This window comes from Balearica regulorum, chromosome 1 (assembly GCF_011004875.1).
Source record: "Balearica regulorum gibbericeps isolate bBalReg1 chromosome 1, bBalReg1.pri, whole genome shotgun sequence".
In the NCBI taxonomy this organism is placed as follows: domain Eukaryota; kingdom Metazoa; phylum Chordata; class Aves; order Gruiformes; family Gruidae; genus Balearica; species Balearica regulorum.
In genome coordinates this window covers 204,006,956-204,026,022 of record NC_046184.1, presented here as the reverse complement: position 1 = coordinate 204,026,022, position 19,067 = coordinate 204,006,956, and the positions used below count along the sequence as shown (strand labels likewise).

Genomic DNA, 19,067 nt, shown 5'->3' with positions numbered 1-19,067 from the left:
CTCTTCATAAAATTAACAGTAGAGATTAACCAAAATCTTGACTTCTTGGCACTACAGAAAGACATTTTTTGAGAGTAATATATCACTTTCTGTTTGGCTTTCATTTTTGTATCAGCAGCTAAGATAAGATTCAGCATTCAATCATTCTAATATGTAAATGTCCTCTTGAAAATGCACGGTGATAGCTGAGCTGAGATCTCTTTGGCAGTCAGGTTACAGCAAAGGAGCTTTGGAGAGCTAAGCGGTGCCCAGCATCGCTGCCACCGCCCCAGCCGCGGCGCAGGACAGCTGTAACATGGCAGAGTCAGCTGAAGGCAACGCACGTCCCTGCTCCACAGCTTGCTGTCTTGAGACGTACTCACTTATGAAGAATTTATCCTCTTAGGGAAGGTTACGGTGGACAGATGGAATGATAATGTCTTAAACTGCTACAGGAAGATTTGTCATGGTCTGAACACAGGGCAGGTAGCTCTTGCCAGGCAACTTTGTTTCTAAGAAATCCAGAAATTCGCAGAGACTACTGCACAGGCTGCCTTTTACTCCTTGTCCCCTTGGTCCACTTAAATGTGTAGTGACAGCAAAAATGATTACTACACTCTTCTCACCATCTCAGTGTCTCTGTCACACATGCACAGAAAGTTCCCACTCCCTCAGAGTCTCACATGTCTCTTGCCATTAATGTGAGCCAAGGGAACATGGTAATTTGTTTGGCTTAACTTATTTTTGAAAATGGCCAAAGGCACAAGGATAATTCCACGAGTTCTACTTTACCGCAAATTGTAAACTTAATGAATTAAAAAAGCAGTCCTGGGAGACTTGAGAAGGTAGTTAGCAATTAAATTACAGTTGGAGACTCTAAAAAGAATCAGCCTTAATTCTGCAATAAAGCATGCGTATGCTTTATTTTATGCATGTGACAATATTGGTTCAGGGCTCCTCAGCAGTTTAGGAAAAACCCAATTTTGCCAAATTTTGCCACACTGAGGACAAGGGGGCAGCACTGGCCACTCCAACCCTGCAGAAGGAAGATGATGATTTGGGGTGAGCACTGTGGGGGATGAGGAACCAGGGGAACAAGATGCTGGTGGCAGAGGAATAACAGGAGGGGTGGGGGTGACGGTGGCTGCTGCTGAGGGGGGTCAGCTGCCCTTTGTCATAGGAGCAGCCACAGACTGTCTTGGTGTCCCAGGTCTGGGAGCAAGCAGGTCACAGTCACTCTGAAAACCTCAGCTGACCATGATTTGCCTTATCTCTGACCACGTAAGCAGGAGGGCATGCGCAGGAGAGCAGCAGAATATCACCACAGCTGCTTCTCCCAAAAGACAGGGGCCTTCTCCATGCAGCCTCCTGTGACTGGTCACAGGCTCCTGCTGTACCCAGACTGTGCCTGGGATGGAAATGCTCTCAGGGTGCAGACTGACACCGAACCCCACAGATGAGATGGAGCAGTGCTCCAGACCACGTCCTGGCCCTGCCAGTGAACTGTAGAGGCCAAGACCAGAAACACAGGCATGGCTACACAAGGATTTAGGGTTTCAAAGTGCCTTATGAATGTAAGTGGGACCTAAATGTTGGATTTAGGCATCTTAGTAGGTAGATAAACGCATTACTCCCCTTACAAAGTTGGCCCTTACTCCTTCAGTGCCTCAGTTGTTCTCTAAAAGGTGATGTTACCTTTTCTTTAAGAGAGCTGACAATACCCGTAATGAAGACTGGGATCTGATTTCTCTAACGGGGGCTGTATAAATGGAAACAAATAGAAAATCAGACTTTGAGATGATAAATTGAATTTTGCTTCTCATCAGAAAAGCAAACTCAGATGACCTTATCAGGGGTATTAATTTACAGTAAACAGTAACATATCTATTTTTAATTTAAAAATACATTTTCTACTCCATGCCATTAAACAATAAAACACTCTGTTGCCCTTACAGCTGCAGTGGACTTTGTACTTGTGCTGGTTTGGGCTGGGATAGAGTTAATTTTCTTCATAGTAGCTAGTATGGGGCTGTGGTTTGGATTTGTGCTGAAAACAGTGTTGATGACACAGGGATGTTTTTGTCATTGCTGAGCAGCGCTTACACAGAGCCAAGGCCTTTTCTGCTTCTCACCCCACCCCACCAGTGAGTAGGCTGGGGGTGCACAAGGGGTTGGGAGGGGACACAGCCAGGACAGCTGACCCCAACTGACCAAAGGGATATTCCATACCATATGACGTCATGCTCAGCATATAACTGGGGGGAAGGTTAGTGGGGAGGAGGCGGGGGAGACAGCAGTTACTGCGCTGGGACTGGCTGCATCACTTGCGTCACTTTGCATCACTTGTCTTTCTTGGATTTTATTTCTCTCTGTTATTTTCCTTTTCATTACAATTTATTATTATTATTATCCTTATTATTACTATTTATTTTATTTTATTTTATTTTATCTCAATTATTAAACAGTTCTTATCTCCATCCACAAGTTTTCTTACTTCTACCCTTCCAATTCTCTTTCCCCATCCTGCTGGGGGGCAATGAGCGAGCGGCTGCGTGGTGCTGAGCTGCCAGCTGGGGTTCAACCTTTTTGAACAGCACTGGGCCACAGCTGTCCCTCTCAAAACTCCAGGCCACATCTCTGCAGGACAGCATTTGTCAAATATCATCTAGATCCTTATGGACATAGTAGACATATTAGCTCTAGGGTGGGCAAATACTTTTGAGAACATACAAACACAATCCCCCAAAATAAAAACATTATATACAATATCAAACCTTGTTAAGCTGCGCACTTAGCCATGTCATAAAAAGCTAAATTAAATGGTATTCAGAAAATCCTGAAGATCTCAGAATTATTCAGGAAGCCTGAATTAGCTGTTTGCTTGATACAGAAATATTCCTGCACTGTGCTTGACACATCTGTCCAGTTAGTCTTCCTTCAGAAATCATATTCTACTTTTTTCTGGTTTTACTCCTAATAAAGAATGATCTTCCAAAACACTTGTAAAACAATACCTGCAACCAAATGCAACAGGCATGTAATGCTAGATGACACTGCTACAGAGGTTTGAAGCAAAGAAAGGAGAATATTCCAGAGAATATTCTGATGGTTTCCACTGATTATGACATTTCCTGTTTTGCATGAATCAGTTTCGTGGTCAGTGTTATCTCTAGCATTAAATGACGGTGTGAGATAGGAGAGAGAAGTAATTTATAAGATAGTCATGAAACAATCAGCATCAAAGGGTTGAGCACTAACCCTTTCCATTGCCTCTGAGGAAGACCTGGGAATTTTCAGTGCCACTGGTTGCTGTAGGCACCCACCAGGAAGCTCCCCTGCAACAATTCCCCATCAGCACTATAAAATAGGTGTCTTTTTAAACACTGTATTACCAGAAAATTCAGTTTTCATTTATGTAAGGTTTGAAATATTTTAAATAGCTCAGGGACACCCTAGGTGGAGCTAAAGATTTGCCATGTCCAACTAACCTATGCACTAAGTATATACTTGATTACCCTAACACGTGTAACACATTGTTACGAAAACTGCATTCTTATGCAGGGACTATCCTATCTGGATAATTGTGGCAAACTTCTGAAATAAAGTAAGGGTAACAATTTTTAGATAAATTGCTTGAAGCAGGGATATGAGCTTGCAGAAGCACAAACAAGCCCAGACTCAGCGAAGATGACAGCGTCCGTTTCCTGCAGCTTGTACACACAACCTTTGTACTGCCTGCACTGAACCTAAGCCAGGTATTTCCCAGTCAAGCCCCCAGCCTGCCTAGATATTGTAAATGTTATCACTTATCAATAGTGTAAATGTTAACTCTTGTCAATGCACATGTAAATGTACTTCATGGTCTTTAATATTTATCCAGAACTACCACATGATTTTAGTACCTAAAAAACGTTCCCAAGAGACCTTATGCTGCCAGCCGCCTGCTCCTAGTGAAACTTTAAAGTAAGCGAGAGTTAAATTTCTATGTTGCCTTGTGCTCCCATTGTTCCTATTCACCTCCACTCCACTCGAAAGAGTAGGTACCTTCCCAGCAGAGCTTGGCTGATAAACGCCCAGCAATATGGAGCTGTTCAGTCTCTTGTCTAGCCTCCTGCTTCTGCTGAGGGACAGTACTTCAAAATCCCTGTTGCAATTCTTTATGCAACACTACCCTAGAAATAGAGCTCTAAATTTAGAGAAGGCAACTGAGGCAAAAGGGGAACTAAAAACCCAAAAGCCACTCAGGATAAGCCAGGTCACACCAAGGAAGGACCTCCTCACGGCACTTTGGGGAAGCATGCTTTCTGAACCAGCCCACCTGTTCTCACCCGCATGCTCCATTCCCTGCCCTGGTGGCACCAGGGACAAACACTGCGCTCCCAGTTCATGTCACCGGTTGTGTACTGCAGCATACATTTGAAGGACACTTCTTGCTGACTGTTCCAGATGATGATTTTATTTATCTTTATAATAGTCTTAGCTTGTGTTACCACAGTGTTCCAACTGTGGTAAACGGAGCTATACAGTCCCTACCAATCAGACATGCTATTTATCTTAACATAGCTGTGAACTTAACAGGCTGCATTTATGGTGTATGAAAAATGTTTTTCTGTTCGGTTCTAAATTTACTCCCCTTTAAGTTCATCAAGTCCTTTTGTTCATATCTTCAGCAGCTGCTAATGAGAAACAAAGAGTATGTGGTTTAAATACTCTTCTCTGAACTGTACGTGAAAGCAGTGGATGAAATCTCAGTCCACTGAGGTCCTAAGGATTTCTGCCAGATGCTTCATGGGGCAGACACTCATCCTCTGCATTAAGCAGAAATGCTCTTCCCAGCATTTTCTTACTGATGTAAAATAAAAATTCTCCTCTGCTCGTATTCCAGCTGTTTAACTGCTGTTTTTAAGATCCCCTTGCCCATACCTCCTCCTTCTTTTCCCTCTCCAAGAACTATTTCAGCTTCTTACAACAGATTGGTGCCACAAAGATACACCTATAAGCAGAAGTCAGGAGTAATTAATTCAGAATTGCAGCATCTCAGGTTGGCTGAGCAGAGACGGGTTCACAGCCTTGCAAACTGTGCCACTGCTAAGAAGATTAACATTAAATATTGATCATGGCAACTTCAAACTCTTCCTAACACAATGTTGGAAATTATTCTTTTACTGCTTTGGAGGGGGGTTGATCTCTTGCTAGTGAAGTCTACACATCTTGCTCTGTCACAGTAGTATCATATACTAGCATCTGCTTTCAACAGGGTTCCATAAGGTAAACTGAGTCCAAGGGCCTTTAGCTAACCTAAGTCATAATTAACCCTGCCAATGTTTGCACAAGGCCTGACTTTGCATTTACTGAGAGCAAAAAGCTTACATTCTCGCTGCAAATAAACTGTGGTAAATATTTTTGTAGGCTGCAAAACCCCAAAGAACACTCATGCTTCAAGGATCTAAGGGGTCTTCAATCTCTAGGTCTCAACTATTAATTTTTGGGGGTTTTTCTCAAAATCAGGTATTTGTGAAACATTAAGAATTCTATGTACTACACTGAAAAAGTCTTCAACTTCACAGAGTTTGTATATAAGTACAAACAAGTAAAAAAGATAAGGAGAGGAAGAGAAAGGCAGCACATTAAAAAAGGAAAAGAAGGACATTCTTTAGAGTCCTTTTTATGAATAAATGCAAAACATTGTGAGGAGTGAGAAAGTTCAACTACAAGAAAATAATGAGAAAGCATGAACGTTTAACAGAATCATAAGTGACCAAAATGTATCACTTCAGTCTCTTCTTTCCCCTGTCCTAAGCCAGCTTCACCCATGTGTCTGAAGGGCCTCCTTTACTATCTTGCCTGATAGGAAGTGGAAAATGAGTTCACTAGCACATTCTACATAAGCAGGACGAATTACAATCAGCACAGAGCATTAAGACATACCCAAAGATTTAAATCTTCCATTCATTAAACAATTATATTTTTCCACATTATCCTGCTGATTTATGAAGATGATGTTGATCTCTTACTGCTCAAGGAATGGAAGAAAGACCTTTGATTGAACTTTGCAATTCTGCGTCTGTCAGAATCAGGATCCATCTACTCACCTTAAACTCTTTTTCAATGTTGGCAAGTACAGCCAGCTCATTGCTGAGCTCTAAGGCAGTCATTACAGGGTCTTCACTGGACAAAGACAGATAAGCGGGGCTGGCCAGACCTTTGTAGGCATTGATTCTGGATCTAGAATGGCTGAAAGAGTCATGCTTTTGTTTCTGATTGCATTCACTGCACTTGCAGAAATAGTCATGTGGCCTATCGATCCGAGCTCCTTTTCTCAGCAGAGTGTGGACGATCTCATATTCATGGCAGTGAGCCGCCAGAATGATCGGTGTAACATCATGGGAAAACCGCGTGCCATCTTCATCGTATGCATAGAAGTCATCGTGCTGGAGCTCCGACTGACTAGGACTCAATGCAAGCCTCTTGCCTTCGGCAAATGCGGGATGGTTTAGGATGGCTTCCACTATCCGAACGTAACCTTTGCTAATAGCTAAAAGCAAGGCATCCCCAACCCGAGACAGGTTCTCCTTCTTCAGCAGCAGTTCTGTGATCTCCAGGTGCTCATTGGCAACTGCCAGCTGTAAGGCATTCTGCCCCATATAGTCCACGCAGTTCACATTGAGTGAGGGACATTCTTCCAGCATTTTGCGAATCACTGGAATATTTCCATATTCTGCTGCATCCAAAAAGCGCTCTTCCTCAAGAGAAAGACTTGTTGAGTGGTCATTAAACATATACGCTGGCCCTCGACTGGCCTGCCTCCTCCCCTTCTCCCGGAGAATGGTCTGTCGTCGTAGCGCTAGTCTATTCTCATTGCCTCGGCTGTATGGAAATAAATAAATTATTAGTTCTGGTGTATGCAAGGACATAGCCATTTTAAATAATGATCATTTATTTTAATAATTTTAATCATTTATCTGCTGGATATTCTTAATGTAGCAGGGAGACCAGAAACCCTGACTTTGATGCACTTTGTAACCACTGGCACTACACAGACCTGGAATCAGTAGCCAATTACATTTTATTTCAACAAGAAGAAAAAGTCCTAGTCAATCATCATTGAAGACTACTTTGTTCCCTATTTCATCCTCCAAAACTTTTGTGTAATTTTTAGTCAAGTTGGATTTTGCTTCATGTTACATAGGTAGAATAATAGTTTTAAAGGTAAGGTTCATTTTCAAGTTTACACAGAAACCCCTCTCTGTTTTTCCAGCACTCTTCTATCCAAACTTCTCATCATCATTTGGTATCCCACACATCCCCCTCATATGTACAGTCACTTCATGAAAAAAGTGCTTCCTATTTTAATCTAGAGAAAATGAAAGCATTGTAACACTTTTACATGCTAAGATTTCACTTTCAGGTTACAAGAATACTTTCAACAGAAAACATTCATCTAAATTTGAGAATTGCTGCAAAAGCGAAACTTTTTCTGTGAATGTACTGCTTTCTGACACCTTTGCTAGACCTAGCAGGTATTTTAAAGGACTTCACTGGAACAACTGGGTATCAAAAAAAGAACATCAGATCTCAAGTTCATTGTTTAAATATGTATTTTAAATACAAAGATGACCTGGAGAATAGTGATGACGTGCAATGACTGCCTCAGTCCAGAGACAGCCAGTATCAACAGCGCAAAGCAGTGAGAATAGCCCACATCTGCTCAGCTGGTAGGAGGAGTCCCAGTGACTTCACACGAGCCTAGCTGCCCTCAGGTGGCCCTTCTGAAACCCACCATCCCCTCAGGATGCCATTCACCCAAAGCTCTTTACTTGGTCTACTTTGGTGCTACGTCACAGCTCAGTGAAGACAAGTCACGGTATGAAAGGAGTCAGCAGTCGTGGGATGAGGGACAAGGGACTGCACAGGACAGAAGGGCACACGAGCATGGAAATTCTCCAAATTTCCTTCTGCCTCAGAAAAGCAGGCAGGCTGACTTCGCTTGGTCTTATTATTCTTACCCTTATCACTCCTTCAGCAACTATCTAACTTAAATTTTGGATATGGCTTCTCCTCTTCACCCTGCTTATGTTTTTCTGACATCTATAATTGAACACTCAGTTGTAAATTGAATCTGTATGAGATAAAAGCATATTGACTACACTGTCCAGCATTTGTTACTCCCCATCTCCACCATCCTTTTCATTATTACAGTTCATAACCTTGATATCCTATTTATTCCTCCACCCAGTGGCTTGCCAACAAATCCTGCCAATTCTTGCTTCATGATAGCTCTGAATTGTCCAATCTTCTACTTCTAGTACTGAAACACTCATCCATTCCTCACCTTTTATATGAATTACTTCATTATGTAGTTATTCAAACATGAAGTGAACCAAATCAAAGCTAAGTTGGATAAGGAATCCTACAAAATATGCTACATTCTCTTTAGTAACAAGAAAATCTAATTCATGACTCTATTATTTCAGTCAACTAAGATCCCAATCTTCAATAGAAATTAAATTGCAAATCATTTTCTCTCCTAGAATTACTCTGCTAAACTACGTAATATTCATTACAACTTCATCTTTTTTCTTTTTGAATGGTAGCTTAATGATTCTTTATATACATATGCTCAAATACACTTCACTATTTTCCATATTTCCCACAAAATAATAAGCACCGGCAATATTTTATTCATTAAATACTTACAAATGAACATGAATTTAAGTATATAAGTAAAAAAATTAGTCTTTTGTGTCTCAAAATGTCTTCACAAAAAGTAACATTACAAGGTATTATTTCTTCTAGATTGTTTATATTTAACTTTAGTATAAATTTCCTTTTTGCCTCTTGCCCTCTTAGTTCCAGAGATATAGTCCTCTGCAGCACTGGAAATGCTTCAAGTTGCCGAAGTCTTAAATCTACAAGGACAATTTTTTTGCAAGATAATCACAGGTATGGAATGTAGAATATATCAAAATTGACAACTTTAACATTGTTCAATATGCAGACAGTACTAATATCATGCTACAGTGGCACGTTTACAGCCTTAGTTCAGACTGTCATTTCATGATATGGGATAAACGTAGATCCCATCCTCTTCCACTCCTCAAGATCTCTACAAAGGCTGTCGCAGTTACTGTGGGTCAAAGCAAATGAGAGAGCATGGATATATGCTGATGTCTTCTAGGTGAATATGCTATATGGCTGGTTGAAATTTTTCCAAGCATATTTCCAGATATTTTAAAAGAAAAAAAATGTATATTTGTTGAAAAGACAGCCTTTGGATAGGTTTCATAGAAAACGTGAAAATTCAAAGAATGAAAATATTACTGGCATTGGCGACAATATTGGTGCCAAGCCCTGAAAGCCACTAAACAGAAGCCAGCCTTTTGATATACCTACAAGTGTTTAACTGCAAATGTGTGTGCTAAATTGAAACAGGGATGAAATGGTAGAAAGGAAAGTTCACAGCAGAGAAAGCAGACACCAGACTCCCCAGTTTTGAAAGTTATACCTTAAAGGACTGTAATGTGGTTCTGAAAAGTTTCTTTAAAGATAGAATATCAGAGTGTATTGGTAGGCTAAAAATCAGCTGTGAGACAGCTCAGGAAAGAGAAGGAAGTTAAACTCAAGATGAGGGGGGGGAAATGAGAAAGAAAAGAATGTAAGGAGAAATTTAAAAACCTGCTGGGTTTTATAATTGATGCGCTGGATAACTCTTAAGAGATGACCATAGCAAGACCATAGGGAGATAAGTTCCCTAACTTCCACAGAAGAGTTAGTTCTCAAAAAATAAAGGATTTAAATGCCCCAAATAATTTAATCCTACAGTCAATGGTTTTAATCAGGCTGTATGTTTCTTGAGTTTTAAAGCTTCCTGGAAAAAAGGTTCAGAGAAAATAAGTTTAGTTGATTCTGATCAACTGATCAGAACTGATTTTCATTCACCATTGCCTTTGCATATCCAAATTGTGCAACACTTGGAAAAAAGTACATTTTTATAGTGAAATGAACTACAGCTAAAGTAAACCCAAACAACTCATGGTGTAGTTACACGTCTTGTACATGTATGCTTCTACTAAATTTAATTAAACATGGTTTGGCTTTAGAGCTTAACTGACAAAAAATAAAGTGTCTCTAATGCAAAAGAACAAGTTTATAAAAAGTGGATACAAAAACTTTGTACTGTTTTTAAGACTTTCTATATATGTGATGTCATAGGAGTTCACTGAATTGTGAATCGCTATTCTTTTAGGAGATATTTAGAAAAACAAGTAAATCTGGGTTGGACAGTTGTCAGTAAGATATATAAATAGGTTTTTTATTACTCTTCTTCTTTGGCATTTTTAATGAACAATCATATTGTTTCTTTGATGCATACTGCTTTGCACTTTTTCTGTTCTGCAGCTGAGTGTATAAATGCAAGAACCCACTAAATCATCATAGGAGGCAGTTCTAAACAAGCAGGAAGAATAAAGCATGGTTTGGCTAAAACCAGCATTTGCAGATGAAATATAGATAAGAAAGATGACATTTAAAGTGATTACTTTGAAAACAAATATTTTTGAGGTTTTTTCAGTTTAGAAAAATATAGCAACTTTACAAGGTTTAAAATGTGTATACAGGAAAACTAGGATAAATATAAAATAAAGAGCATATAGGTTTTTTTCTGAGCTACACTTCCACAGTTCATAGGATTTGCATTCATTACTAATAAAAAAGTTTGCTTTTAAAATTAATTTACACATAGAACTAAATATTGCCCCGATGGCATTTAAATGTTTTGTGTTGTTTGAAAGAAGAGGAAATGGTTCTCTATTAATAATTTTGAAAAACTATTTACTACAAAATATCAAATCAATAAACTAATTATCCTATGTAGTAGTTACATGTAGATATAACTGTGCTTGCACCTTTTAGATTGCTTTGCTATTATATAGTCAACCTCTTATTTGACTTTTATTTGACTTGTGTTTAATTTTCTTACTTCTTTCGCAGTAGAAGCTGTAATGCTGCTTGGATTCCACAGACTGGTGGACCCAGTGGCCAAGGACACAGGTGAGACTGAGGAACTCAGTTTTCACCAGCAAAGTCTGTCCCCAGACCTCAAAGCTCCCCAGCAGTGAAGCATTACCTACAGTCAAGGAAGACTGACCGGGGCTACAATTAAGCCAACCAGACACACAATCCTGAAACCTTGCATCCAAGGGTACAGAGGGAGCTGGTAGATGTCATTGCAAGGCTGCTCTCTATCATCTTTTAAAGCGCATAGCGACTGGGGGAATTTGTACTTATAGGAAACCGGTTTTCCAATTTTCTTAGCTCACCCCTGGCTTCACAGTTTTGAACAAAGTAATCATTGAATTGCAGTAGCACAATAATCTGAAATGCAGAAACAACCCTATTGAGCAGCACGCTGGCAAGTTCCATATCTATTTGGAACTGCTTATTTCTTCATGATTTTCATGTAGCAATCACTTACTGCTAAACATTATTTAAATAATTTATACTGAGCTTATTTGAACAGACAATAAATTCAGCCCATTAAAAGTATCATAATCATTTTTTAAAACTTCAAAAATTAAAGATGCATTCAGTGTAGATTCAGATCTTATTTGAACTAAGTAACAATAACATTATAACTGATTTAAAATACATATCTTTAGGCGCCCCGCAAAACTAATCCCGTATAAAATTATTTTGCTAGCGTTTGATCCTTATAAAAGGAAACAAACCCTTCAAGAGGATCACAGTCATTATTTTTTCCTGAGATGTTAACAACTCCTGTTAACTAGCCAAAAACTGCAGTTCATTAAACACTTTCTCTTTCATTTTTTCAAATAACAGAAACAGATTGTATTTCTATTCCAGCAATACAGTATGATTTATCAAAACAAAGAGTAATCCTTGCTAGCAAAGAATACTTAGAATTAGCTTGTTTGTCCAGTAGCATTTCCTCTTTCCTTGCCTGTATTTAGAATAAAATCATTGCTTAAATGGGTGATTAAATACATACATTCCCTAGACAGTAGCTCATCTTCTGGAGTAGAACTTACTACAGAATGAAATAGAAGATTTTTGCATTGTTTGCTGGACTGTAGCACACATCTGATGCAGAGTTCTGGAATCTCAGTCTAATCCATTTTCCATGCATCAATATATTTTGTATGTATGAAATAAATTTCCTGGTTTGCCCATTTGCAATTACAGTTAATTAAAGTTAAGGGTCTATAATTAAAACTGGTTCTTGCAGCGCAAGACTATAAATACGTTTCATTGTAACAGAGAAAGCAAATTGTTTCACTTTATTATTTCTGCTTAATTAGATACACGCAATAAATATTAATTCAGGAGTTTGTTAAGAAGAGTATAAGATATTTGGTTGCCTCCAGGAGCAGGGAAAGGAATTTGATGATCTAGAAGAGTATGTTCAGTCCTGGTACGTTCTGATGTTCTTACATGTATTTCACCATTATTAAGGTCTTTTCAGTCCATTTTTTATCACAAAGATGCCCAAGTTAGCATCTATTGTCACAGATTCCAGCCACGTAAGTCTTAAAGCCACTTGAAACCTTAAGTTTCCCAGACTACTGAATAACTGTTGGTTGCAATAGATTCTTAATGCACTTTGGGGGAAATGCAGTCTAAATGACCATAGTTATTACTACTTACTACTTATGAGCCAGCATGACCAAGCCTGGAATACTGTAATCATTTTGGATACCATGACAGGAAGGAGTTCTACAAAATAAGAAATTAAATGCAAGAGAGCAGCAGGGTTCACACAGTCTTTACTGTATTTTCCACTTTCAGCATAATAAGGTTGATTCTGTGAATTATATAGGGGGGTATTTCACTCATCTCACTTCTGCCATAGGAACAGTAGGATTCCAGTATAAATTAGTTATCTTGATCTACTCTGTAGATAAAGGAGAGACAATTCTCCTGTCTACCATTAATATTTATTTTAGGATAGCATAAATTTTCATGTGGAACACCTATATTTTTCCATTGTTTAAAAAAGAAAAAAAGAATTCGAGCTTATTAGGTGAGATTAAGGCCTCCTTTAATGTATATAATTTAGTAGGAACATAGACAACAGAAGGATAATGGAGTCAAGTCCCTTACAAGTACAGATACCACCTCAAATAGTTCCCATTAAAATACCAGGCTCTGTCTTAAAGGAAATTGCTGTCTTGCTGGAACTTTATTTTCTCTCACTAATCCCACTGAAAGCTAGAACAATGTTAGAAACATTAATCTGATTTTCAGCCTAAATTTAATAATGGCCAATTTTTATCTATTTGTTTTTGTTTAGGAACCAGAATTGTATTTCAAATTAAGTAGCACTTTCTCCTGAAAATGGTTAACTACAATACACAAACATACAGCAATCATGTCCCCTATCAACCTGCATTTTGCTGAGCTAAATCAAGCTCATCTCATTTCCTGCTACGTCCACGCAGTCAAATCTGCCACAGAACAAAAACCCCCTCGAGTACACTTTCCTGAACTACATGGCAAACACATGTGGCAGTGTTTGCAGTAAAATGATTAGAAACCATTTTGTGTTAAAATGTACATCTTTGGCTATCTCTCTGGCACATTTACATCCAAGAAATCATTTAGGTATTACGGATTCCTCTGTGAGCCAGAGATAAGTCTTCTGCCTTCACTGACTTTCCTTAATTAGGTGTCAGACAGTAAGTCTCTGATTTATGAAGTGAAAGAACTGTGCTGAAAGATCCAGTTTTGATCCTCATCTCAAGTTTTGCCAGAAATTGTTGTGGAGCTGGGAAAGATTGGGAGTGGGAAAGAATTGTCAACATCCACAGCATTATAATACGAAGAAAAAAAAACTTTTCAGGACAGTCTGCAATAGCTGCTAGAGGCTGAATGAGCTTGCATAGTGCCAGGATAGCCTCCTCCGCTTTTTTTTTTCCTCATGTAAAAGAGTTTATTATACTCTAAACTTACTGAGTAAGAGTACTCTGTTAACTCATTCAAACTGAGGTTTGGCTTACCTTCAAAAATGTATTACTTCTGGAAGAAGACTATACAACTTCTTAGGAAATTAGAACATATAAACTCACAAAATCCAATTATGCTTCTGTCTTCAGGACCACGCTTTAGTAAGAGACACCACACTGAGGTCCCTTACTTGTGTATATTACTGCAAACCCAGACACAATGCCTGTAGTTCTCATGAAGAGAAAATAAATATGTATTCGTGTATAGTACCAGCAATGTAAATCTACAGGCTGGAAGCACGGCAAGGAAAAAGGGGGGCTGAGACTGCTGGCAACATCCTGAAGAAAAATATTAAAGTCCTAGAGATAAATACTCTCAGAGCAAAGTAAATGGAGAAAGTAGAGTTATGTCACCACACTGGCTTAATAACAAGCTACTCAATCTCCTGAAGTTCAAGAATTTTGAAAATTGGCCAATTACTAAGTGTGACAATAGTATCCACTGCTTGTTGAAACTCAAGTAACTGGCCGAAAAAATGATGAAACCATTAGTAATCTCCTCTGAATCACCTCTGTGGGTGAGCTTCCAGAAAACTTGAAAGCCCATGGACATTTTCTTTAAAAAAAAAAAAAGAAAAAAGCCAATGTAAACTAAATCAATCATTTTCAAATTTAATTCTCCTATGCTGTTGGTAAACTGTCAATAATTAGCAATTAGCTAGGAGATCAGGTAAGAAGTAATACCAAATAAGACCATCAACACCAAGCACCCAAGAATAAATTATCTTAAAACAAACAAATTTCCTTCTATGACAGAATGAGAAGCTGTGTGAACAAGATGGACCCGTATATATGTTACAGGTCTTTAGTAAGACTTTTGCTGCTGTCACACACAATATTCTAATAAGCAAAACAGAGAAAGAGGCTGAATGAAATTATGAAGAGGGAACACAGCTGGTTGGAAAACTGTAGTTGTCAATCCAAGGTTATAAAGATAATTTACTCAGAAAATCTGACTTAGATGTGGTATTATTTAATATATTCATTAAATGTCATGGATGATGGAATAGTAACTCCATGTTTTACATTTGCATAGGAACATAGTCCGAGGGAAATTGAAAAGGGGAGGAAAACAAGTCTAGCATTTTGAACGGGACTGACAAGAAGTGATCTGAAATAAATGCTATGCAGTTTGAAAACAAGAAGTAAAAGGTTTTCCACCTAAGTAAGAATAAGCAAGCACACATTAAAAGGTGGGAATGGCCTAGGTCAGCTTGGAAGGGGTAGGTATGAAATAGTATTGGTGTTACACGAACTTGTGGTGACACAGGCCCCGCACTTTGAGAGCAATACAGAGCAACTGCAATCAGTCTAGAGAATGAGCTGATCAAAGGTCTGGAAGACATGACATAAAGTACAAGTAGGTTTTGCTTAATCTCAACAAGACTGAAGGAAGACAGACAGTGTTCAAAGGAATGATGTAAAAGGAAGGGAGTAATTTGTCTCTGTTCAGGTCTGGGATTGGTAGGTAACCCGTAGCTCCAAAGTTCCTAAAACTTGGTGGTGAGAAAAGTATTTAAGAGTAAAGAGAACTATTTGGATGTTCTGTTCTTCTACTCTTCTTTATCATATACCTATATAAAAAATATAACAACATATCTAGTATATAAAATAATTATATATTATATAATTGGCAATATATACATTTTATAAAATTATATACTGATATATATAAAATATATAGTAACATGTATAACATTAAATAACATATACTTAGTCCAATCAGAGATAGGATGTGAGCTTAGACAGGCACATGATCTGAACCTCTATGCGATGCCATGCTACAGGACAGAAAATGATAGTCTGTTGAAAGGAAGATTAAATTAAAATTCTAAGTGTAAAGACAGTGAATGTCTGGAAAGAAATATATGAAAAAACCTTGGGTTTTCCATCACCAGAGATCCTGAAGAACAGCTGAGATAAACATGTGGTAGGAATGGCTAGGGGACAGCTGACCTTGCTTGGTGGAGAGGAGTTGTCTAAGATGGCCATGTCTCTCCTAGCCCTAGTGTCTACAACTTGATGCTGCAAATTATTAACAGGGACATATCTGTCTCATGAGGGAGGGCAAACTCCTCAGACCACGTTATTCAGTACTCATGCTTCTTCTGCAGGTGTCCGTCATCAGTCAGTCACTAAAGCCAATGATGGTCCCACATCCTTTACTACTACCACGTGCACGCAGTTCTCACACGATGCATCTCTCTCAGGAAACTAGCAACAAACTACAGACCATGATAACTCCCTGGCTTGCATCTGATCGTCAAAGTTAGAGCCTGTACGTAATGAAGGTATGCAAAGTGTTGAGTGTTGATACAGGCCCATTTCACAGATCTGGATGCTGAGTCAGGGTGCTGGTTATTGCTGTCTACAGGTCTGAGCTCAGCACAGCACGGCTGGGAGAGCTTGTGGGGCCACCACCATACAGCGTCAGAGAGACATTTATCTTTTACAGGTAGCAAGATGGCTTCTTTTGCTGGTGTTTTCTAACTGGAATGATTTTTGATCATTCCTTGGTCTGTTTAATGATAATGGGAAAGGACTCTTAATAACATCCACTGTGGTATAAAGGCTCACAGTTCCTCCATAACCCTTAGAAGTTGGTGCTAAAATGTAATTGGGTTAGAGCTGAAGCACTGTGAATCACAAGCCAAAACCAGCTGTGGACATTTACAATAAAATTTCCAAATAATCAATGACAGTGATTGCATTACAAGTGAGAAAAGCCCATAATGAACATCCCTCAGGTGTTTCACTTTGCAGCACTTGAAAGGTACAAATAAGAGTATTTCTACTCGTGTGGGGTTTTTTGTCAGAAGATGCGTATCTAACGCCAAGTATGAAATATGTCATCTTTAAGACTGTTATTTGACATTATGGTTGAAACCGATGCATCTTCTGGGACTGCCCTAGAGGCACTTCTGAGACCTGAACTGTCATAGCTTTTTGTTTACATACTGCTGAGAAGTGTTTTCTCCAAGCTGATTTATTACGTTGTGCAAATGCTTTTTCACAGAAGGAGATAAAAACAATTTAATTTTAGAGAGTATTTCCCCATCCACAGCTTGGTGAAAAGTTCACATCTGTTGATGTGAACCTGGAAGGGTAGTGGTCCAACAAACATTCTCTTCAGGGAATAGCAGAAGATTTTTCTCTCTCCCCTGGAAAGTAGTTCAGTGGCTATTTCATGGCTGATGGAGGGAAATCACACAACACAGGGCAAACAACGATTTCCCAGGCTCCTCATGTCATTTGTCATTCTCCCTACTTTTTACCCTGCTCTTTCACTCCAGAAATAAAACTGGTGGCTTATTATTGATGAAGCAGCTGCCCAACACTGAAACAGGAATGACAAGTAAATAGAAAAAGTTAGGGAAATGATTAAGAAAACAGCGTCTGGAGAAAAATGGTCCAAGGTAGAAAGGCAACTTGGAAAACTGAAATTGAGTCTGCTTAAAGGAGATTTATCAGAAACAACAAATAAAAGGTTAGAGAATTCTGATTGCTTGAAGCTTTTAAACAGAGAAAGGGGATTTAAATTCTTTCCTAAGAATAAAAAAGGAGAGAAGAGAGTGCTTTACTAGCCCAGAACCTGTTAGATACCATACTTGCAAGGCAAAGAAAACACAGCAGATTAAACAGCATAGGATGGTAAGGCAGGACAGAGGACACTAAAAAATGGGTGAGACTGCTTAGTATGGAGGAGCAAAAGATAGTTTTTTTATTTTTATCATCCTTTTCTTTAGGGATTCGTGTAATTTTAAGCATTAGAAGACTACTGTGGAACTGGATTTTGTAGGTCTGAAGATCCTGTTGTACCTGAGCACATGTATAATTCCATGCTGGCTGCTGAAAAGTTTTGACAATAAGCCTTAAACATAAGCTTTGAGGTCTAATTTTAGGGTCATTATTGAAAACCTGAATTGCCATTTTCCAGTAGTTAACCCTGCTCAGAATGGTGTCTAGCTATGTCTGCAAAACTACTTCCTTTATATCTAATACATATCCGCTAAAATATTTTTCCTCAACTGTAAAAAAAATACTGAATGCATTCAGCCTTTAAAACACATTTTAATTTAAGTGTAATTCCCTAGTTTCACAGACTATTTGATCAATGTCCTACTCTGAGGATGTTTAAAGACAGGAAGCATTTTTTCCCAGACTTTTTCTTGCAGAAGGTGGCCAAGAATACCAGTGTTTGCCCACCAGAGGGAACTCCTTACTAAGCTTGGCACTTGATAACACCAGTATTCCCATCTATACCCAACTTCTCAATAAAAAAGTTATAGCTCCACGTTCCTTACATGTTTTTCAGGAAGTACCTTTTGGTGCCTACTGCATAATTTTGTCACATCCTCTACCCCTCTGGAGACAGACCGTCCAAAGTGTATTGGTTTCAGCAGCAGTAAAACAAAGATCAGTGTGTCTTAACAATTCAAATTAAAGCTAGCATTTTAGCTACAAGACTGGAAAAAAAGAAAACTTAGAAGCAAATGAAATACAAAGTATGACTTTAGCATAAATTTAACAGCTGGCTACTCTACTAACACGTTTCTTATATGGAATACCTAAATTACATCACAGCCTTCATTGCCATGTGTTTATAGAGATATTCCACTTCCAGCATATTCCAAGGGATATGCTAAATTCTGTATCTATTCCTACAGTCTTATGCATAGCCAATTTGAGACTAAGTAAATCATTCTGCAATTCCAAAGGTATCTATGTGCCTTTGGAGTTGGGGCTTAAACAATTTGTGTAGGTCTATCTGAGCTTGCATGTTTTGCAAAATTGAATGTCCTGTGCCTGTTCACTTCTCAGTTACCAGGCAGTGTCTAACTTTGTCACTGCAGCTTTTTGGTTCTTTTTGAGGTGTCTTCTGTTAGTGCTGAAAACTACCTCCCCTTTCAGAAATTCGGTCTTCTGGTCAAGTGCTTGCTGTCCAGTTCCAGCCACGTCTTTTACAGCGCTATTAGTACTGTACAGTATATGTGCTATGTGTGCTATGCTCACAATCTCTCGTGAGTTACTGGCTTTCATTACTCACCTCATTATGAGATCACTATC

The 19,067-nt window shown here is 38.8% G+C and overlaps 1 protein-coding gene across 2 annotated transcripts in view; it reads right to left on the bottom strand.

The window, feature by feature from the left end:
- Window positions 1-19,067, bottom strand: part of TRPC6 (transient receptor potential cation channel subfamily C member 6) — a 108,491-nt gene that overhangs the window by 36,398 nt on the left and 53,026 nt on the right. For both annotated transcript variants that reach the window (XM_075742325.1, XM_075742326.1), the window contains exon 2: window positions 6,072-6,846. In XM_075742325.1, the coding sequence (XP_075598440.1) occupies window positions 6,072-6,846 (775 nt within the window). The remainder of the gene's footprint in view (window positions 1-6,071; window positions 6,847-19,067) is intronic.